The sequence below is a fragment of the Salvia hispanica genome, chromosome 6, assembly GCF_023119035.1.
Source record: "Salvia hispanica cultivar TCC Black 2014 chromosome 6, UniMelb_Shisp_WGS_1.0, whole genome shotgun sequence".
In the NCBI taxonomy this organism is placed as follows: Eukaryota; Viridiplantae; Streptophyta; class Magnoliopsida; order Lamiales; family Lamiaceae; genus Salvia; species Salvia hispanica.
The window spans coordinates 42,377,361-42,400,833 of record NC_062970.1 but is presented as its reverse complement, the minus strand read 5'-3'; the positions used below and the strand labels follow the sequence as shown (position 1 = coordinate 42,400,833).

Here is a 23,473-nt window from a genome sequence, read left to right as displayed (position 1 = left end):
AGAACATGGAATCGGTGTAAAAAGATACATTTAATTCTCCCCACGTCGTCCATATTAAATGTTTATAATTTAAACATATCAAAATTAGTTAGTTAGGACACGATTTTAGGGGAATAATTAATAGATCTGCTGAAGGCATGGCTATAATTGTCGGCAATCTCATTTCTTGGTTTGGGATATATAGATTTTAGAAATTGGGAATATCGAATTATGATTCTTAATTTGATACAAAAATCGGATGTCATTTTAATTAAAGTTGACCCTCACAAAATTTTAGTATAGCTATGCGTCAATCACTTACCAATATGACCAAAATTATAATTAAATTATTTTTCCCTATGAGTATAATAAATCTTAATTTATACGTCTCATATTGCTTTTTCAGTAACGCAACCAATTGCGTTTACTTTTTTTCCCCCATTGAAATAACAAAATAATAAGACCACGTTTGCAACACTATCATATGTATTATTTCAAGATTCAACAACTCAATCCTATCCTCCAAAAAAAATCAACTAAGAAAATCTTAGATAGAGTAAACATCACTTTAAACCCTATATGAACAAATTAAAGTCTGTGTTTAGAGGAATGAAAAATGAACAAATTAAATGATAATTATTTTATACAAAAGCGATAGTCTGGTGTTTAAATACATATATACATTTGATTTACACAATATATCACCACCTTTCCCATTTTGTAGCAGATGACAATAATACCATATAGCCTATAGGTCAAACTTATTTGTTGTTAACAATATTTAATCTTTGTATAGTTTTATAGATTACCACATTAATTAATTAATTAATTAACTAGTCTATACGTACCTACCATAAGAAATTATTCCTATAGACGCGTGGGCTCAATGAGACATTCCATTAATTATTAAGCTCCCATAATTATTACAGTCTCCCATGTTGTCACTTTACGTTGTGAGTGACAGCAAATATTAAAATATTTTACTAATCCGCAGATTAGGAATATAGTATATGCGAGTAAAATAAAATTGAGTTTTCGTATGTGGCAAGGGATAAATATTCAAACTTAGCTTGTTTTAATATTTCAGTCCGTTTGAAATTTCGTTATGCCTTATTACATTTTAAAGAAAACTGACAAAGTTCGTGATTTTGTAAATAACATTTTCAAATTTTATGTATTCAAAATTAGTTGCCACATGCGTATATTTGCCAAAAAATGAGACGGGTGGAATAATTACGATGCAAATGAAATGAGTTTACATGCGTATTTATTTAACAATTTGCACTATATAATTCAATGTGAATGAAATGAGTTTAGAAAATATGAGATATACCTATCAAATATAGTAAAAATAAAATAAGATACTACTATATAATAACAACTTTGAAATAATAAAATGGGATATGATAAATCAAATTGAATTCAAACAAGTCAATCAAATAAAACATGTACAAACTGAACTACAATAATTCGATACTGAAAAGGTGTATTTATCTTTTTTTGAATATGTTAAATATATATTGAACCAAAATTATATTGATTGTGTTGCAGCTACGATCATATTATGCCATTAGTCAATTTACGCGCTACTCTAGCTAATCCTACTTTATATTTTTCGATTAAAAAGTTATGGTAGATGGTAATAAAAAAAAGAAAATTCCAACGCGTGGAAGACTAAACTACAATCATATACTACTAGTAATATTCAAACTGTCACTTTCAATAATATTGATCATATCAATTGGGTAAATTTACGGTGCCAATTGGAAGATTTGTATCATTCCACCGTCAAGTTTAATACAAATATTGGATGTATGGAGTATTAAATACTACTCCATATTATGCGAATTAGGTATTTTTCCAATCTGCATAACGTAATATAGTGGGTTTGCCTTTTTTTGGTAAAAAACCATGTACACTAAACCTTATTTATGAGATTATTCTACACAGTAATTCATTTTTAGGTCCACTCTTAAAATATCCAAGATCATTTACTTTGTCTAGTTAAAGTTAATTTAAGTTGATTTAAAATATTGTATAAGATTGAATGTGACAATAACTTAATTTTGGTTATTGTAAATTTGTAATCATTCATACCCTTTAATTTGTATTCGCTCAATAGCTTGTTCAAATGGTTACATACATAAAGATTCACAAGTGTTCATTTCAGAGACTTACAAGTTACAAATTAAGATGGTTCAGCAACTGAAAACAGAATGGCACAAGAAACAGTGCATTAATTTGTCTCATTCACCTGTAACAAATAAAACAGTTTTTCATAATTATCAGAATTCCATCTATCCAATCACCGATAATTGTCATAAATTTTCAAGAAAGAGGGAAAACAAGAGCGTCTAATATGATTACAACAAAACAGAGTGGAGATGACAAGCTTGATGCCCACAATATATGAGACGTCTACTCTTCTACACAAATGTATGCTTGACAACTAAAAATATTTAGCTATATGATCGATTGATGGAAAAGTAACGCACTTGAGAATCATCATATTATGATTACTTGCACTTTGATAGATTCCTAAAAGGTACAGAAAATGTATTGTTTGTCAAAATATGTATAGGAATTTGAGGAAATCCACCTCTGTTTGATGCATTCGACTGAGACAAAACCACCTGTTCATGACTCTTTCATAATTGACGGAACATACTGTAACGATCTACGCTTACAGCATTTAGTCCTAATGTATGAGGACATAATACTTCAAACATTCTAAATAATCTAGTCAGGACCACAATCTGAAGTCGTATGCACAAGTAGTAAAATACACACGAAAAGGAAACAAGTAAAACATGAGAACATGTAGAAAAGACATACCAATATATCTGAAGGTGCAATATCAAGCAAGCCATTGTTGAATCATCTGCAATACACCATAAAGATTAGTGTGAAAACACAATATTTGTATGTAAAGAAGACAGAGGCAGAGTGAGAACAGGAGGTTACTGTGAATATAATCAAATTGCTTCCAGAATAAAGGGGAGGTACTATATAGGCCATGTAAGTCAGTCATACATTATTAATCTTCAAACTAATGGTTTAATCTTGAAAATAGCAGTTGCTGAAAAGTCTCAAATTGTCCTTACTGATAATTTAGTAAGTGTCACAGCAAAGAAAAATGTTTTTTCCAGACCAAAACACAAAAACATGTTGAGAGCAGAGCACTATACAGTCTATACAAATAGTTCCACAACTCTACTATGCAGAAAAAATATGATAGGTCTTTCCCATATCAAACTCATTAATCCAAAAAGGCAAAAATAAAAACAACTCCAACCTCAATTCCAATCATCCATCTTCTGGAACAAACTTGTAATTACAATTTATCGAGCCTGGAATATGAATTACTGTACTTAATGTGACGATTTATGGTCCTTATTGAAGGAACCCATTTTGCCTGCTAGTAACCGGGCCAAATATCCAGTGGCCCATTGCTCTTGTGAGCTTGGCCCATGTGTTTAGTCTGGTGCCACGTGTTGGCTGTTGGGTGGTGGATTGGGTTGAGTCTTTTATATACCCCAACCCTAATCCCTTTCACTTACTTTGAATCTCTACGCAGCTTCTCTCTGTTTTCTCCTAGGGTTTTCTCTAGAGTGTGTTCTCTGTGCTCCAGCTTGAGAACGTTTCCTCTCTCCTTCTGGGTGTGTAAACACTTGTGTGTGAAGAGTGAGGATTAGTGAAGAAACCTCTGGTTTCTAGTCTGTGCTTCTTGACTGGATTGTGAGGCTTCAGTGGTGGTGGAGGGTTCTTGCGTGAAGGATTCTGTAGTGAGGTGTGTGTGTGTTGATCTTCAGCAAGGTCACTGGATCTAGGGTTTCCGAGATACAGCACTTGGTAGATTGCGGTCTACTTGTTCACATCTTCATCCTTGTGGTGGATCAATCTGTGATTTGGGATATTGTGGGCTCGGTATTAAAAGGACCTGTGTGGTTGTACCTAGTGCAACCTGAGCCAAATCTTTCTCTAATTCTTTGTCTCTGATTGTTCATACTTTTGATCTGCTTGTTAAGCCGTGTATTTCCTTGAAGTTACTAATCGGTTTGTTAAGTGTTTCAGGAGGATCTATTCAAGTAATAGACTAGATCTTGAGGTTGTTGTAACTGATCTGTATAAGTGAGGGTTGATCTCCTCACATCTTGTGTAGACTCAGGTTATTCAACTTTAGCCTTCGGCTGGTCGATCCTAACACTTAATAATATGAATAAAGTTATAATGTGGTAGTTTTAATATTTATAACAAACTAAACATTGTTTATGTATGATTTCACAAAGAAATTTCTTCTCATTCGGAAAACATCACACCCAAAGGAAATCGAGTAATGCTTTAATAAATTAGAGATAATTATAAACTAGAGATTGTTTTATACTTTTGTACATGTTATTTAATTTATTTTATTTGTGATCTTAAATTTAAAAATTTCACATCAAATATTTTGTGAGAAATAAAAAAAAATATAAACGGACATCAAACTATAACTAATTCACTACATAATATTGAAAATGTGATAAAATTTAACAAAACATTTACAAGAAATGTAAATAACCGTTGTAATAAAACTGCACCAACGGTAAACATAAGAGCATCCGCAGCGGTGCTCTTAGCACCGTCCATCCGTCCGTGCCGCTGAGCACCCGTCGTCCGTCCGCCGCTGCAGCTCGTCCGTCCGTGCCAGCGGCACGGACATGCTCTTAGCTAAGAGCACGTCCGTGCCGCTGAGCACCCATACGTGGCAACGTCTGATTGGCCAACGGCTAATTCGATTTTTTATTTTTATTTTTTTTAAATTCGAAATTTATTTAAAAAAATGTTTTTAAATAAAAAAAAATATTTTTCCACTTCCCAAAAAATTATATTCATTTTCTACCCACTTTTAATTTATTTTTCAATTTTTTTCCCCAAAATTCACATTTTCATCTATAAATACATCCACTTCAACACACAAAAAATCACATTCTCTCATCTTTTTTTTTATCATCTACATTCTCTCATCTTTTTTCTCATATTCTCATCTTTGTAGGATTTTAATTATGTATTTTTTTTATTTTCTAGGATTTTAATTATGTATTTTTATTTTTAAAGATTTTAATTATGTAATTTTTATTTTTTAGGATTTTAATTATGTAATTTTTATTTTTGAATGTATTTTTATAATGTAGAAATGTTTTTAATAATTGGAGTATTTAAATTGAATAATGGAATGGTGGGACCTTTGATCTTGTCCTTAGCTAAGAGCACGGATGTGGGTGTTGTGCTCTTAGCTAAGGACAAGGAGTAAAAGTGGGTCCGGGCCCACTTCCGTGCTCTTAGCTAAGAGCACGGATGGGGATGCTCTAACGGATAAATCAATAATTGTATCCATAATTAAACAAAATATATAAAAAAATTGAAAAATGTGTTCAAATTAATAATTGTATAGTAATAAATAAAAGTTACGATCACACGAAATTGAACTCACGTTTCTCTCTCTCTTATTTCTCAGATTTTTCTGTGCATTTTTTCTCACAATTTCTCAAAGTGATGTACGGTTTCAGTTAATCAGACTAAATATTTTGTAAGACTCTATGAAAAAATTCATCAGTTAAAAATAAATATTATCGGTGAAAAGTTTTGTCCTGCTACTTTTTCTCTGTTCACGTGTCTGTTGCTTCAACACTTGGCATAAGCTTGCATTTCCATATTATGCTAGTCATCTAATCTGTGTACTTTTGTCTGTAATCTATTTCGACACTAAAAAAAATCGCTTAATCAATTCTAGTCGGGCTTTTCAATTTTGGTTTTTACGTGTGGATAATTTCAATGCTCTATGAAACCTATCTCAATCTAATATTTGATGTAAAAAATTTTAAAAATGCATTTTAAATTAATGCAGTTGTGGAAATATACGAGAATGCTGCTGAAATCGGAGATGTTGTTGGTGGTAATCTGGAATTAGCTCAAGCAAATGATCATTTGATTGAAATGTGTAGTAGTTACGTATGAGTTTAATTTATAATAGTTTCATAGGATTTTAATTGTTAAACCTAGTATTACTTGTATTGTATATTTGCATAGCTCATGACTTTTAGGAGTGGTTGCGCGTTGTCATTTCTGATATTTTTGTGCGAATACTATAATCTTACCTGTTTTGATGTTTTTATAAGTGATCTTTTACATTATTGAGACTTTTATGAGTGATCTACTAGATTATAGGACTCTTGAGCATGCTTTTGCAGAAAAGCATGCATGTGATTGTTGTACTCTTACGAAAGAGCATGGAGTAAAAAATGTATAAAAGTGGTCCGGGCCGGTTATTTTATATATTAGGTCTACTAGTTAGTTTGTTGGGCAATGTAAGCCTATTTATATGCAGCTAAGTCGGTTGTTTTGTCGACTTAGTTTCCTAGATAATTCTAGATTTCTAGTTAACTTATCTCTAGACTATTCTAATAATATTAAATAATACTGCCTCCGTCCCACAAAAAATGTTACACTTTCATTTTTAGTTTGTTCCACAAAAGATGCCACATTTTCATTTTTAGAAAAAGTTCTCTCTCACATTAATATAAAAATTATATTTTCTCCATCCATTTAACACACAAAACAAAATCTCCTAAAGTCCTGTCTCATCCCACAAGTGTGACATCTTTTGTGGGATGGAGGGAGTATTAACTTATCTCTAGGCTGTTCTAATAATACTCCCTCCATCACATGTTACTTGAGGCATTTCTTTTCGACAGAGGATTTAAGAAAGTTGTATTTAGTGAGTTAAATAAAATTAGAAGAGAGAATAAAGTAAGAAAAATGAGAGAGGGTAAAGTAAAAAAAAGAATAAAGTAAATGTGATTAGATGTTTTTTTTAGCCAAAAAGAGAAATGACTCAAGTAACTTGGGACGGAAGGAGTATTAAATAATATTAATATTAGGGTTTGAGGAGTTAATGGAATCTTCTCGAATGTGCGGTTTTTTTTATAAATAAATTCCTATAGAAAGGAGGAAAATTACAACCGATATCAAGAGCGCTCGAACTCGACACCTCATACAATAATGTCTAAGCTCCTAGCCGCTAGGACAAAGGCTCTGAACCTTCTCGAATGTGCGGTTGACCGGTTGTTGTATACTTGTACGCTGATGTGCAACGGGCCGACAGCCGCCCCCGATAACTAAGGAGCACATAATTGTTGTGAAGATTATTAAACCGCTACCCTTATAGTGTAAGGGTTACGAGAATATATCTATCCCTGCTTTTCATCACTTGTCACTGTGCTATGCTCGAATATATTCAAAAAACAAGATCTTACACTAATCAACGGAGAAAATATGAGGAAAAACTCAGACACAATTTTAACAAACTAAGGCCTATTTATAGGCGGAATATAAAGTCTTAAATCCTATATAGAGAAAAAAAAAATCTCTAGTAAGGAATTTATATATGTGGAAATATTTTTGCACATTCGGTTGGTATGTTTGAGAAGGAAATTTTTTCTCTTATGGAAAACATAACACCCAAAGGAAATTGAGTAACAAATTAACAAACAAATTAAAATATAATCACAAAATATAATTTACCGCATTTTATTTAATAGATATTTAATCAATGTCATTTCTAGCATCAGCAAAAAAGTCTGTTCTAATAAACTGATTGGCAGTTGTTTATGTATTTAAGTACATTATTAAAATATCTAATTCAAACAGTGCAACTCACATAAAAAAATCACCCAAGAAATAGCAAATGTGTTGTCAAGCTTTTAAATTTATGACACCAATATTTTGTGCATTTTACAAAAGAATAAACTAGGAAATAAGTTACAAACTGAACATAGATCCTGATCAGTATTCCAAAGGCATACTGTGATACCAAAAAACAAACAACAATAGTAATAAAAGAAACAGTGAAAAGAAAAATTGGTGAGAGAGAGAGCAGCCTAAATATTGCAGGTTGGAAATTTTCCATCAATGCTTCCTTCTTAAAAACTGGACATGATTATGCTTCATCCTCAGAGGGCTGCAAATTGTAACCTTGCTTCATGTCTGCATCATTTTAAACGAATCATTTCAGCTTTCAAAAGGATGGAAACAACTACGTGTACATGTCTGAGTATTGAGATCGAGATGAGGTGTCGATTAACGACATCCGGATACAATGAACATGAGAATAATCTCGAATTCAAGGGTGTAAATCAGATGGATTCTTGTTCTTTTTTCCATGTTTAATCACTTGCAGTTCCAAGACTGCTGCGTAATATACTCTTGAACCAACCAAAACGAACACTAAGAACTGTTTATACACTAAAAAAACTCCGCACACTCGGTTTAAGATCTATCTGACCATCATGAAACTAGGAAAGAGACATAGTATAAGACAACAAGCAAATTAGGACACTAGGAGAAAACAAGACGAGAGATGAACAGTATTACTATCACATAAAATTAATTCCTACTCGGCTTAGGTTTTAGGCAAGTGTTTGGAGTTAGGTACCCACATATGCATGAGTTATTTAGACCACATCAGATTCCAGTTTGAATAAACTAACAAATATTGATCTCAAATTACTTCGGCAAGTGTTTGAGTTGGGTACCTTTTTTTGAAGCTTTAGTGAGTCTATCTTTTCTCCTGTTTTCGCTCTTCAGATTGTCAGCCAATCTGACCTTTTCATCGTCTCCCATATCACTTTCGCTTGCTGTTTCCCATTCGGAATCATCAGTCTCTTGGTTGCAAACATCACTTGCACCACCTTCACAGTGGACACCGCCATGTTTAGCAGCAGCGTCTTTAAATAACCAAGCAGCACGTATTTGTTTCTTAACAAATCGCTCAGCATACTCAGGAACCTTATTTTGCCTTGAGGCTGCATCATGATCAGTCGACTGTGAGCACTCATTTATGTACAGAATAGCATCCAACAAGCTCTCTTTTGCAAATCCAAGCATGTCATAGGCCTGCGCTCGTCTCCACAAGCTTTTTGCGTGAAGGTTTACTGGATTCTGAAGACAGAGCGCTCGGGTGGCATCGCTTATAGCAGCCATGGGTTGCTGCAGTAAGAGATTGCACTGGGCTCGATTACTGTACAAGACTATCCTTTCCTTTTTAGACCGGACCGGGCACAAAGCCAGTGCTTCTGAATACTTCAAAGCAGCACCGGAAATGTCTCCGGATGAAAACAATGAATTTCCTTCCAATTTAACCACTAAGGCAGCTGCCTGTTTGATGTGCAGATCCTCTTTTGGCATACTTTTTTCCCATTTCAATTGCTCTCGTGAATTTAGCAACTCCTCAACCTGTTCTTTTGCACGACTACTGATTGAATTGCGTCCTATTCCGTGCGTCTGGATACATTCCTGAAGCACATTAACAATTGAATCTCCAAGCTTCTTGTGCTCCCCTAATGTAGTTATTTCCGCGAGATCAAGTAGTGCGGGCAAGGCTGTATCAATCACCTGCAAAATAGTTTTGCGAAATAAACACATCTGTGACTTGCTTCTAATTTTTGTCCCTTTTCTTTCTGTAGCCGAACGAAATAGATTATGTGGTTTGACATTTTCAATTCATAAGTGTGGAAAAGTTGAGATAGCAACAGATGAACTTCCATCAAGAAACTGGTAGTAAATCAACTATACGGTCGAAACATTGCTACATTTGGACTACCAATGGCAATAACTTGGCACAAACTTCACATCAGTTGAAATCAGCACATCTCCATCTATGTTTAAGCTTCTTGTATGTTTAGTTACTAAATTGTTTTAGAAAGAAAAACATGTACAGCCATCCAAATCAATCATAGAACATCGAACTATATTGTACTAGTATTTAGTTAATAAACAGCTGCAATAGCGTGAAGACATTGCAAAAGAAATAGTTCGTCAAGAAAGACTATACATTTGCAAAATAGTCATAGCAAAGTAGCAGTATCGAAAAAAGAACAATTACCTTAAGGCAGGTACTTGGATCCTGAAGCAACGCAACTAGACAGTCGATCGCCATATACTGCCAATCATCCGATGATCGTGCTATATTACACAGGGCATCTATAATACTAGGACAGCTAGCCACCGGGCCCCTACCCAACTTATGATGACAGATTGTTCGCAATAACCCAATTCCAGCAGGAGAGTTTTCGTTAACTAGTCCCCCCCACATTTCAGGAAGCTTTACTAAAAATTCCGGTTTGCATATAGTAGGAAGAAATTCATGTTTAAAGGCAAAGCAATTGATCAGCTGAAGAGACCAGCACTGCAGCTGACTAGCCCATTCTTCAGCCTTCCTAGACTCCATTTCAACGCCACCCATGCCACGTGTAAGAAGATCACAGTGATAACTAAGCCTCCTGTCGACATACTGGTAAAAGTGAGTGTACACGATTTCTAGTGAACTTGCTGCTAGCTGCATAGCAAGCTCCAAGATCTCGCCATGGCTTGCTAGAGCAGGGAAAGTGCTGGTGTACGTAGCTAAGTGACCTAGAGCTCGTACTGCCACTCTCTGCTCGACCCAAGTTAACCTTCCTCTCAGAAGTTCAACCAATGCTGGGATAACCCCCGCGTGCACAGCCATTTCAGCAAACTCTTCCATGTTCATAGTGTACGATCCAATTATGTGCGCTGCATAGTAAGGTATGTATATATTCTGGTCGTGAGACAGCCAACGCCGATTCTTAAGGCCCTTCCAGATGAGTGCTGTCATGCATTCGAAAATACCGAGCTCGATAAACTCAGAATCATTAGGATGTGCCATTGCCGTGTTCCAAAGGCCACTGATGGGAAGGACTTGACTATCGTCATCCTGTGAAGGAAGTTCCCGGAAGAATTTTAGCACACTGGCTCTGCGCTTGCTCGGATTTCCTTCCTTCATTACACAGAAGAAGCATCCAGGATATGGACAGTCAGCAGTTAATTTATCCATCCTCGTAAGCTTAACTATTTTCCCCAAACCTTGCAACTAACTAAGTCCTCATCAAGCTGCTACCTGCGACAAATATGCATAACTAGACGAGTGAGTCTGGATCATACGACATGAGATACATATCCAATCACGAAATACAATGAAAATGTCATCAATGCGAAGCGGTATCAAGCACAAAGCTTTCAGCAGCAACTACTACACACGGTATCGTTTCAAAGCTGCTAATCGATCAACTAATAACGAATCTATCTTATAAGTTTGCAGTGCTTTCACATCATACAATATGTAACTTGACTCCACTCCTCATCCACTTTGCTTTTACCAGACTATTGGCTTATTATAATCAGTTTCATCACGAAACAGCAATTAAGATAGTAAAAATCAAATCTTTCTCACAAGCTGTAAAATCAAAAAAAAACACACACACACACATGAATTTTCAGAAATTTAAGCTTCGCAAAGTAAACACACACAATTGCCCTAAAAATGATAAATAGCTGGAATAATCTTGTATACAAAAATTCGAATATATACCCTCAAATTCAAAACGGATCTGCTAAAAAACTAACAATCGCAACTAACAAATAAGTAAAAGAGTATTCTCAATTAACAACAATACTAAGTAAAAGACTGAAATTTGTGCTTCCAAAGGGGAAAAAGAGGCACGCCCACTACGAGATGAACTATGAACACTTGAAACAGCATGATAAAAATCAGAACTTGGAAATGCAACAAAATGGGGTAAATTCAAACAGACCTGAGAATTGGCAAGCCATTGATCTGGGGGAATGGGGGAATTACTAGCTGATAAATTTGATATTAACTTTTTTTTTTATGGTTGGGAATGTCAGTGTGAGTGAATAGAATCAGTGAGAATTCAATGGATGGTCCTACAAAATTGATTGTCTATTTCTCTTCCCGTTTTAAATCAAAGATGCTGTGATACTTTTTGATTGAATTAATAATTTATTCGGAGTATTATGAAAAGAAGATTTCTCCATCTAAATAATGAGCAATCGTTATTTTGAAGGAAGTCCAAATATAATAACCTGAATTGGGTAAATCAAATCATCATTAACTCATGTGCTTCAATTGGTCTATCATCATTAATTAGCAACTCTGCTAAATTGGTCTAAGTAACAGATCAGATAAGGGTCGTGCGTTTATTGGATAGGATGACGTGTTGTAAGGATGGAGGCGCAGCGGATGTGCGAGAACCGGCATGTGTCGTACGCCTATCAACCAAGTAGAAGCGGTCATGTGACGGTGACCATTGACCTAACAAAATGGATCCAACAAGTCAGACAATATTGATTATCTCGTACTACAAGTACAAAGTATGGTCCAAAGACACGTTGAGGATCAACGATAGCCAAAAAGAAAAGAAAAAAAAAACAGGCTTTATCGGTCTACTTAGACGTCGAATACGATTTCATTAATTGATTGTAACTATTTTATTTGCTTAGCTCATGTTGTTTCTAGAATTATATTTTTGATTGGATAATATATGTAAATCTAGATACATTATATACCAATATAAGTTGGCCATCTGTGAGGAAGGTCCCCTAATTATGTACCTATAAATTTGATCAAGATAATACTCCTACTTTGGATGAAATAATAGTAGTTTAGATTATCCAATAAATTTGAGTACCAAAAAAATAGGACAATATACGACAAATAAGTGTTTGTCCGTTCCGTAATGGTGTTTTCCTCTGTATTAGTAAACGGAATATTGACTAGGATACGTTTTCAATTTGGACACCCCGTCACTTTCCACGCTTCCTATTTTAATTAGGATATCACATTGCATTATCATCATGTGACATTCCATACACTTTTTTCAGATATATACATTTTTGTCTTAACATTGTTTCCCCACATATTTTCTTTACATTTCTTACCTATTTATTTATACTAGTATTAGTATAATTTTATTGCACCAATTTGAATTGAATTTTCGATTCAAGTAAATCGAACATTATATAACTAAGTCGATAACTGGTGTGCTAAAGTTATAGTTTTTCTTTTTGTCAATGACAACAAGCAGAAACATACATCAATAAGTTTCAGAAATCACTTATCAAAAGATAAATATGACATTATTTTACATTTTAATGACTTGTAAATAATACTCCTATTTATAAAAGTAACAAATGAGTAATATATTCTCGATTTGAGTAAGAAAAGAATGAGTAAATTGTGGAATTTGAGATAATTAAGATATTGGTGAAAAGCATATCGTAAACAGTGCATGTGACAACAATTGAAGTAAAACCGCTAATCTAAACAGAGCTTTTAGAGAGAGTACAATTTGACTATGTGATCTATATCAATAGTTCAATACCTTAAATAACTATTTAGAGAAATAAGATATTTATTGCCTTAAAACACATGGATGCCTTCAATAGTTCAACATCTTAAACAACTATTTATGTTTATTTATTCCCTTATCGGAACAAGAGAGGTGATAGGAAGTCGGCATTACCCTTGTAAAATACACTATACATCTAATTCTAGTCAATATAATTAATATAACGACTAAAATCTAAAATTTATTTATTCAAAATAATTGATCATTTAGTTGAAAATCACACACTATTTTAACTCACTATTTACTTTCGATGTGATACTTTCTTCGCTAAATAAAAAATAAATTGATCATTTGGCACTACTCATGGGTCTCAATTCTCATCATATACTAATTCATAAATTTTTATTTATGTATCTAATTAAATTCTCAAAGTCATTTGACTCATTTCTACATAATTCTTTCTAGCTCCCGTGACTTGTACTTTCTCAGTAGACAGGTGGCATGAACTTTAAATAATGTGTAGACAAATAATTGGGTGGAAAAATTTATACCAATAAAGAGGTAACACTACTAGTTTTGACTGAGTACTATTTTTATATTTTGATCGAGTTCAATATACTACTCTTGTATATAACATAAAATACGAGATTGAATATCTAAAATAGTAATGTAAATTAATTTAAGTGACAAAATTGAGGTACCACAAAAAAAATCGAATTCTATCTACATGTAGTACAGTGTTAAATAATTGGATAAATATGATGCATGATAGTTAAATATGTTATCTTTATAGTAGTAATTGATTTGTGGTCTAGGATTCCAATCTATCTTTTCAATTATTATGATTAAGCATGCCGGAATGACTTTACTTCCCACAGGAGTAATAATTAGACGTTAATTTCAAACTTTATTCGCCAATAGAAGCTTGAAAACAAATGTAGTACAGTATAGTTAAAGATGACATTATTACTAACAAATTATAAACGTACATATATAAAAGAGGTAAATTATCGAAAAAATTATAAGTTTTGTTTAATTCTGGTCCATAAATTTAAAAATTAGTCAAATATTATGAAGTTTGGTTGTGTTAGAAATTACCCTATCACGAAAAAATCAAGTCATCCATGTGCTATATATTATTAATATTTTTCAGTTAAACGACATCGTTTTATTTATAAATAGACCGTATATATCTCAGTAATCTCACTAACAAAGATGCATAGCCATAGAGTATGATTGTTCGGTAGATATATTAAAAACAATTTCAACAAAAAATTCCGTTGTGATATAATGCGAACACATGCAAATTTCATACTCCAATTTGTTATTATTGATTTTGAAAATTGGAAGACAAATCCAAATGTTAAACAAACTTCATAAAATTTTCAACAATTTCTCGTTGTATATGTTCAATTATAGTATCCTCTAAACAAACACGCTTTCTCCAGCAGGAGATTCGAGTCACCACAACCACCAACATAAACAATAAACCAATTCTAATAAATTGAGATTCGAGTCACCAAAACCACCGACATAAACAAATAACCATTAGTAATAAGTTGAGATTCGAGTCACCCCGATTGCAGGTAAACAAATATGCATTACAAATAAAATTCTTAATAAAAAACAAAAAAATACAAAAAGAAAAAAGAGAGAAAAATCAGTAAATAGTAGGGTGACAGACACAACAGTAAATCGCAGTTATTAGCTTGAAGCCTTTTTGATGTATGGTCGACGGGCAGGTCGGGCAGGTCCCCACCGTTCGGGCAGCTGTTGAAATTACTGGTCACAGGTCATAAGCTCGCACACACGCCCAAAAAGAAAATAATGATAGTTATCATCCCACTCTCACTCCCTAGAGAGAGAAAGGAAAGATAGAGAGAGAGGGACTGCTCCAGAAGTTTTTTTTTTTTTGAATAGAATGTTTAGAGAGCCAATTAGTTGCAAAGGAAGATATACGGTAGAGAAGTATTCCAAATTAGTCCAGCATCGATTTCTCCTTTATTGTTCTTGTTGTGTGTTGTGATTATTGATCTCTAAGCAATGTTGGGCTAAATTAGGGATATTGTCATCTGGGATCTTTTTTTTCTGTGGATCTGAGGCATTATTATCTCGTGAGCTGGTGAAGCTGTCACATTTATCATATAAAAATGTGTTCTTTGTTTGAGGGAATGGTGGAAAGAGTGAGGAGGGTGTTCTTGGTGATGCTGCTGCTGCATCATTTGAAGTGCATTTATGCTAATATGGAAGGTTTGTGTATTTCAAACCTCAATTTTCTGATGTTGATTTGTGATTTGTTCTTTTTCAAATTGATTTTGTGATTTTTTTTTGTTTTGATCCTTGGATGGTGTGTTTAGATTTTGACTTTTGTGTTTGTCTGCTTCATAAAGTTTGAATCTTTATGTGGTTGGTGGTTGCGGCGCTCTTAAATGTGGAGTGTTACATTTAGTTTTAAGCAGGCTTTTTAGGAATTATTGTTCTTCTACTATTTTCATCATGGTTCTTTCTGTGTGCAATTGCCCCTTTCTGTTAGCTTGATATGAGCAGTGATTGATAATGTTTTGAAGCTGACATTTAGATTCCACAGATATGCATATTGATAACTGCTATTTTAATCAAATTAATAGTTAAGTTTGCAGTAAGGAAGTTGGACTTTTCTTGAAATTTAGTGTGGCATTCACATTCTAGCATTACTTAATGAGTAATTCGATCGTTCGTGGGAAATATGCACACATTTCTGCTGTGCTTTATGTTCCAACTTAAGTTGAATTCTTTGTACTCCTCATGGTAATGTGGTATTATTATCCGATGTCTTTGAGAACTGATGGGGATTAGTTACAAAAATGTTACTCCCTATACAGGTGATGCTTTACATAGTCTTAGAACAAACTTAGAGGATCCTAACAATGTGCTACAAAGCTGGGATCCCACGCTCGTCAACCCTTGCACATGGTTCCATGTTACCTGCAACAACGATAACAGTGTAATAAGAGTGTAAGATAACGCTTAATTGTTTATGTCCCCATTTTCAGTCATTTCCAGTTCCTTAGATAGGATCACATTTTAGTTTTCTTATTGAACTTCTAATATAACACTCTTTAATCAATTTATGATGTCAGTGATCTCGGGAATGCTGCTTTATCCGGTCAATTGGTTACACAGCTTGGCTTGTTGAAGAATCTGCAGTATCTGTATGCCTTTGCTCATTATCTGCAGAATACATAACTGAATTGGATTATTTACTGTGATTGGTTATGCATGAAACACATGAAATGTACCACGGACTAATCTAGTGAAAATGCATTAGTGTTTCTTCCTTATATAGATAGTGGAACACGGGCGAATTTGAACCTGGATTTAGCATTTAGGGGTCCTCTTAGATGTAGAAAGTAGTGAAATAAGTATAGCTCCACAAGGCATCCTAGTTGAGGTTGATCAGATTGTCAAGAAATTTGAACCATAAAAGCCTGTTTGGGTTTCAATGATTGAAAGCCAACAAGTGGAAGGTGAATAATCCTGTTTTGGTTAAAATGCTCGAAACAAGGTCCTTGGCTGTTTTGTAGATCTAATACTAGGTAATGTTTGCCTATGTTAAATATCTTCAATTTTATAATATTTCTTTTTCAGCATCACTGCCAAAACTTACTTATCAATCATACATATAACATATGCAACATGTATCAACACATGCTCATGTCTTGCAAAACTGCTGTATGAATATGAGACGTATGCAAGCTAATAGTAAAACAGTTGCCATGTTTTCTTCAAATTGGCTCTCTTTTTTGTAATTATATTTTGCCTTTATGTTTAAATTGCATGATATAACACTGTTTTTTTCCCTTTTTGTGGTGCTAGGGAGTTGTACAGTAACAACATAACTGGGCCGATACCAAGCGATCTTGGAAATCTTACTAATTTGGTGAGCTTGGATCTGTACTTGAACAGTTTCACTGGTCCCATTCCAGCCACGTTGGGCAAGCTGTCAAAATTACGATTCCTGTGCGTTAAGTTATCCTGGACTAAAAGAATTGTGATTTGATGCCATGTATTCTTTGAAACAACTAAGTTTCTGTGCTAGTATGATGGCTTCTACGATATAAAAAAAAAAAAACTTATTGTCTACTGGTTTTGTGTTCTTGTAAGGGTAGGCGGTTGAATAATAACAGCTTGACGGGTCCCATCCCCATGCAACTGACCAATATCACGTCGCTTCAAGTTCTGTGAGTATCCAAGTTTGAGTTTTTTTAACGTGCAGACTATTTTTAGGAGTGTTGTAACAACAATTGTTTCATTTTTCGTTCTATGCAGGGATCTATCAAACAATCGTCTTTCGGGGGCAGTTCCAGATAACGGTTCCTTTTCTTTGTTTACACCCATAAGGTACTTAGATATATGTGATGGCACAAACTCCTACCGAAACCTCATCCCTATTCATTTAAATCTAATGTAGTTACCCTTCACAGTTTTGCAAATAACGTTGATCTCTGCGGCCCAGTTACCGGACGACCATGCCCTGGATCTCCCCCATTCTCTCCACCCCCTCCGTTTGTTCCACCATCCCCAATTTCTTATCCAGGTTGTTCCCAGTTTGATTTTCAATTATCTTGACTGGAAAATGTGTTTAGCACATTCACTTGCTCTAGTCTGAGGTGTATATGAAATTGATGAATTTGAGCTGTTTGTTATTTCTAATTCTATTGCAACTGCAGGAGGGAATACTGCAATGGGAGCGATTGCTGGAGGAGTTGCTGCAGGTGCAGCTCTGCTATTTGCTGCCCCTGCCATTGCATTCGCATGGTGGCGTCGAAGAAAGCCAAAGGAGTACTTCTTTGATGTTCCAGGTTCTTATTTCAGCGATATTGTTAGCTTCATGTTAGAGTTTGTTTAGCTCCTGAACGAATTGCTTTCACGACTTTGCAGCTGAGGAGGATCCCGAAGTCCACCTTGGACAGCTTAAACGATTCTCTCTACGAGAATTGCAAGTTGCAACCGATAGTTTCAGCAACAAAAACATTTTGGGAAGAGGTGGCTTTGGGAAGGTATATAAAGGACGACTGGCAGACGGCACGCTTGTTGCTGTCAAACGGCTTAAAGAGGAGCGAACGCCTGGTGGAGAACTCCAATTCCAAACAGAGGTCGAGATGATCAGTATGGCTGTGCACCGTAATCTTCTTAGACTGCGTGGTTTTTGCATGACCCCTACTGAGCGTTTGCTCGTTTATCCTTACATGGCTAATGGAAGCGTCGCATCCTGCTTAAGAGGTGATGCTTTTCAAGAATGTAGGGTTTAGGCCTCTATTTTGTAATGCATTTACGCATCGACCAATGAATACATGACTAAACGAAGTGCTTATAATTGCAGAACGGCCACCAAATGAGCCACCGCTCGTTTGGTCCGCAAGGAAGTGCATTGCTCTGGGATCTGCGAGAGGATTGTCTTACTTGCACGATCACTGCGACCCCAAGATTATTCATCGCGATGTCAAGGCTGCGAATATATTACTAGATGAAGAGTTTGAGGCAGTTGTCGGAGATTTTGGTCTGGCGAAACTCATGGATTACAAAGATACGCACGTGACAACCGCTGTTCGTGGAACTATAGGCCACATAGCTCCCGAGTACCTCTCCACTGGAAAATCCTCAGAGAAAACCGATGTTTTTGGATACGGCATTATGCTTCTTGAGCTGATAACGGGGCAGAGGGCGTTTGATCTCGCCCGCCTTGCAAATGACGATGATGTCATGTTGCTCGATTGGGTATATATATATCTATACATCATCCCTCCCTCTCTCTCGTTCTCTCCGTGGCGTTAAATGTGATGGTTTTGGCGTTGTGGTTCGTTCGCAGGTGAAAGGGCTTCTTAAAGAGAAGAAAGTCGAAATGCTGGTAGATCCCGATTTGCAGAAGAACTACGTGGAAGCGGAGGTGGAGCAGCTAATACAGGTGGCTCTACTGTGCACGCAGAGTTCGCCAATGGAGCGGCCGAAGATGTCGGATGTGGTGAGAATGCTGGAAGGCGACGGGCTGGCGGAGAAGTGGGACGAGTGGCAGAAGGTGGAAGTGCTCCGGCAGGAGCTGGACCTTGCGCCTCCTCACTCGACCTCCGATTGGATCCTCGATTCGACCGAGAATTTGCACGCTGTTGAGCTATCAGGTCCAAGATGACCATCATCCAAACAAACTGCTATCAGGCTTGTTTTTTTGTACTATAATTTTATTAGGAAATATTGAAAAAGAAAAGAAAAAAGAGTCAACAGATTAGGAGTTGTGGTGAGAGCATATTGTGAACTGTATTCTTTGTATTTGTGCATAGCACTATGTAGTGCCCAACTATCTGATCTTGGTGTTTCACAAATTTTTTTGACATTGCATTTTACATTGTGCTAAAACTCTTTCCACTACAGTTAACTTTCTAATTTTGAAATATATCTGTTTCATGATGCTTGTATTTTGCAAATAATTTTATAGTTGCATTGATAGTTAAAAGATTCCACTTTGTTTGGTGCAACAAGAAATCATATTGGAGTCAAAAGATTACCTATAAACATGCAATGCAAAATTAATGTGAATGATTATATACCATAAAACATAATCTTTTACTAATTGACAGACCCAATTTGACGTATAGATCATTGTGAAATTTTAGTATTAATTTATTTTAATAAATGAAGTAATAATGTCAAAAACTAGGCCCATTTCCTAAGTGTAGCCCATTTATATACTATGTTTTTCAATATTGGGTTTAAGTCCATAACATTTTTTAAAAGTTTAATAGTCGAGATATATTTGGTAGTCATTATATTTATATTGTGACATTTTTATCAAAAAAAAGGTCTATTGTTTATGACATTTTTATACATAAACACGAAGATGCTCATATATCACATAATTCACAATTAATACAAAAAGTAGCACTGAATTTTCATACTCTTTGAACAAAAGCTACTACATAATAGAGCAAGCATTAGGATTCTCATCACTAAACATGAGAGTATACTGCTCCTCGACCGGGTTCAAGCCGGCCACCTCCGGGTCAGTGGTCGCCCTGACGAAATTCGGGGGAGCTTTCTTGTCATAGACGCCGGCAACGTACGGATGCGCCACCATCGTGTAGGGCACGTACGGCCACGGCTCCGCCTTCTTTCCGGTCGACTTAGCCGCCGCTAGAACCTTCTTAGCATCCACGTAACCATACACCGTTGCCTTCTGCTGCTTCAGGTCCACATCCACCGATTTCGCACCTGCATGTTACACATATATCAGTGACAGAGTCAGACATTTTACAACTTCTCACAATATCAAACTCAATTTAACAAATTTCACAAATTTAACAAATTATCAAATATCATAACTTTTTTAATAATCTTACTAATATTTTTATAAAATAATAATTTTAAGCATAAAATTACTAAAATGTCCCTAAAACTTGAAAATTAGTGGGAACCTATGATTGGCTGCCACGTGGTGTGTCGGGATCGTATATTGAATATACACGGGACATGTAATGACGAGAGAAGAGAGGTTCGATTGTAATTACCTTTAACGCCGGAGAGTGCTTTCTTGACTTTGAGAGCACAGCCATCGCAATCCATTCTGATCTTCACAGCTACTGTGGCTAACTGCTTCTTTTTCTTCTTCTTCTTGCTGTTTAGCAGATCAGACAAGTATTCCATGGTTCCTGAAACTCCCATCTTCAATTAGTATGTGTGGAAGAGAGATATATTTGTATATATGAATGAAGGAGTGCTGTTTAATTGAGTTTGAGTGTAAGTTAATAGGTGGGAATTGTGATGGTCACACTAGACAAAAGTGCAGAGAGATGGCTTTATTATTTGTGTGAGGATAGGTAGGGAAACTGATGTTTTTATATGTGTAAGTGTGTGCGTGTTTGTGGTGAGGGTTGCATGGATTGTGTGAAGGGGAAAAATATGAGAGAGAGGGAATAGTGGAAAATAATGGAGTGGGGTTGAGTGCTGGAAACTTCTCAAATTATGGGATTTTTATTCAATTAGTTGCTAAGAGAGACATAACATGACTTTGAGAGATTTTTTCCAATTATCAAGATTTTTATAATTCTTTATTTTTTGACGTGGTGGTATGTAACGTTCAAGTTAACAAGACGACAACTAGTAAAAATAGTAGTATCGAAGAAGCAGTTTATAATATAAATAATTGTGAAAATAATGAAATCAACGTATAGATAGAAATAAATGAACTGTTCAAAATCATTATAGAAGAAAATAGTGGAAGAAATCAAGAAACTGTTTATATGGAGTATTTAACTATTGTGATTTTTCTTTATATTTTTTCGTGACTTGTTAGTGTTTCAATAACGTCATACTTTGGATTATTTGACACGGAAAGGATAAATAAAAGTAGTTTAAGAAAGGGTAATTATCTTATCATTCTTAATTGAGACAACAACCTCCTAATTTTGCTCCTCAATCATCTCGCGCCTTAAAAAACTAAGTTGTCAATTTTTACGTAGTAGGAAATTAATAAGAATCACAAATATAAAAAGAAACCCATGAATTGAATCGTTCACTTAATTTCATACTATGTGTATCAACGTATAAGGATAATGTTAAGTAAAAAATTTCAATATATAATTTCTAGCTAGATACAGTTTATAGAGAAAAAATATGCTCCATATATTATCAAAATGGTATACCCTGGTCTTAATAACAATAGGCATATTATTGAGCCTAAATATTTATATTTGTAGTCAACAATATATTATTCATCTTAGTCTTAGCTATGCACAAATATGCAATAGTAACCCTACATAGTACTAGTCAATAAATATATATAACAACGTTTGATAAAGGGTAGACCGAGGATCAACTCCTTTAAAACATTTTTTACTTTAATTATATGTATTCTTTTGTCGGTTTTTTACTTAATTTAACTCACCCCAAAATCTAATTTCGATCTTGCCCAACGTGCAGGCAAAAACTGTCTTTTCATGAAAATAGAACAATTATTTGTAACTTTTTTGACGTAAAATTTATCATCAATGAAGATGATGGAATAATTCTAATTCAATCAAATTGAAGGTATACTTAATTTGATCTAGAGAATTTTTTAAGAAGATGGAATCTCTGCGTTATTCAATCAATCGGTATCCGAAAAGTTAGGATTAGCATTAATCAAACAATAAAATAATTTGCTTCCTATTTAAGACAAGATGAGAAAAAAAAAAAATAAACGGTCACTATTGTTGGGAGTATTAACTACGATGCGACATTTTGGCGCCACGTTGTCGCGAGATCGTTCGGACACGTGGCAGAGTAAGAAATCTAGGGTTTCGAAGGTGACCATCTGCAAATAAAAAAAGTTGAAATGGAGGAGTTGGTAGTGACTTGTGCACCTGAAATTGGCTGATGTTTACGAGTAACTTTGTCCATTTCTAACTTTGATTAAAATGGTTGATTTGGGCGGTGGGACGATAATTTTCTTTTATTTTTTTTTTTATCATTGTTATTAATATTAATTTTTGTGTGGAAAATAGTGAGAGGGGGGTTGGATATTGGCATCAATTGATATTTGATAAGGTAATGTTTTCAATTATTTGAAGCACTTTATTAAAATTATTCAGTTTATTTAACTTTTTTGGGTGGTACATACAAATCCACACTTCAAGACAAGACTTTCTAGTTTTTTCCTTCTTTCACTAAAAAACTAAATAGTCTTCAGAGAAACTGATTTTTCCGGCATATTTATTTGTTTTTGGGGCAAATTTCTCTCTAATTAAACCCATTGATACTGCAAAATTGAAGTGCATATATATGCCTATTTTTTCACACACAAATTTATCTTGAGGAATTCAGCAAATCAGCTTGGAAAATGAATACAACTAACTGAAATTTGTAATATACCTTCTTCATCCCAAAGTTAATTAAGTGAGATGTCATTTCTTCTTTTTTCAAAAATCAACGATTTTAATCTCTACTAATACACATCTATATTTACTCTCATACTTTATTCTTGTTCACTATAACTCATTAAACAACTCATTTTTAATTCTCATGCTAAAAAAACACATAATTTAACGCAAGACATATGGAGTTTATTTAAGAATATCTACTCTATATTGGACCCTTGACGAGTACTCATAAACATGATTATTTAATATTTTATTGCATATATAAAAAAGATTTCCTTTATCATAAGGATAATTTTACATATATCCATAATAACTCGAATCTCGAACTTATTAGGTAAAGGAGAAATATTTTACTAACTAATTAAGTCTTGTTTCATCGTCAAGAGATTTTGGAATTGAGAT

At 34.6% G+C, this 23,473-nt stretch overlaps 3 protein-coding genes and 1 long non-coding RNA gene across 4 annotated transcripts; 1 reads left to right on the top strand and 3 right to left on the bottom strand.

Moving 5' to 3' along the window:
• Positions 1 to 2,073: 2,073 nt before the first annotated feature.
• On the bottom strand, positions 2,074 to 2,916 carry LOC125196447. Its single transcript, XR_007171894.1, has 2 exons — positions 2,815 to 2,916; positions 2,074 to 2,233 (listed from the first exon to the last, which is right to left on the bottom strand). It is a non-coding gene; the product is annotated as an uncharacterized LOC125196447 (long non-coding RNA).
• Positions 2,917 to 7,699: 4,783 nt separating this feature from the next.
• On the bottom strand, positions 7,700 to 11,761 carry LOC125197504. The gene is made up of 4 exons (XM_048096260.1): positions 11,628 to 11,761; positions 9,902 to 10,933; positions 8,553 to 9,411; positions 7,700 to 8,004 (listed from the first exon to the last, which is right to left on the bottom strand). The coding sequence occupies exons 2-4, from the start codon at positions 10,868 to 10,870 to the stop codon at positions 7,958 to 7,960; spliced, it is 1,875 nt and encodes a 624-aa protein (XP_047952217.1). The 5' UTR covers positions 10,871 to 10,933; positions 11,628 to 11,761; the 3' UTR covers positions 7,700 to 7,957.
• A 3,269-nt stretch (positions 11,762 to 15,030) lies between these two features.
• Positions 15,031 to 19,609, top strand: LOC125194274 (somatic embryogenesis receptor kinase 2-like). The gene is made up of 11 exons (XM_048092402.1): positions 15,031 to 15,434; positions 16,046 to 16,178; positions 16,304 to 16,375; positions 17,040 to 17,183; positions 17,333 to 17,404; positions 17,493 to 17,564; positions 17,648 to 17,760; positions 17,894 to 18,025; positions 18,105 to 18,446; positions 18,547 to 18,941; positions 19,033 to 19,609. Exons 1-11 carry the CDS (start codon positions 15,335 to 15,337, stop codon positions 19,348 to 19,350), a joined length of 1,893 nt encoding a protein of 630 aa, XP_047948359.1. The 5' UTR covers positions 15,031 to 15,334; the 3' UTR covers positions 19,351 to 19,609.
• Positions 19,610 to 20,020: 411 nt separating this feature from the next.
• LOC125196743 (heavy metal-associated isoprenylated plant protein 24-like) lies at positions 20,021 to 21,093 on the bottom strand. Its single transcript, XM_048095357.1, has 2 exons — positions 20,723 to 21,093; positions 20,021 to 20,426 (listed from the first exon to the last, which is right to left on the bottom strand). The coding sequence occupies exons 1-2, from the start codon at positions 20,874 to 20,876 to the stop codon at positions 20,131 to 20,133; spliced, it is 450 nt and encodes a 149-aa protein (XP_047951314.1). The 5' UTR covers positions 20,877 to 21,093; the 3' UTR covers positions 20,021 to 20,130.
• Positions 21,094 to 23,473: the final 2,380 nt, after the last annotated feature.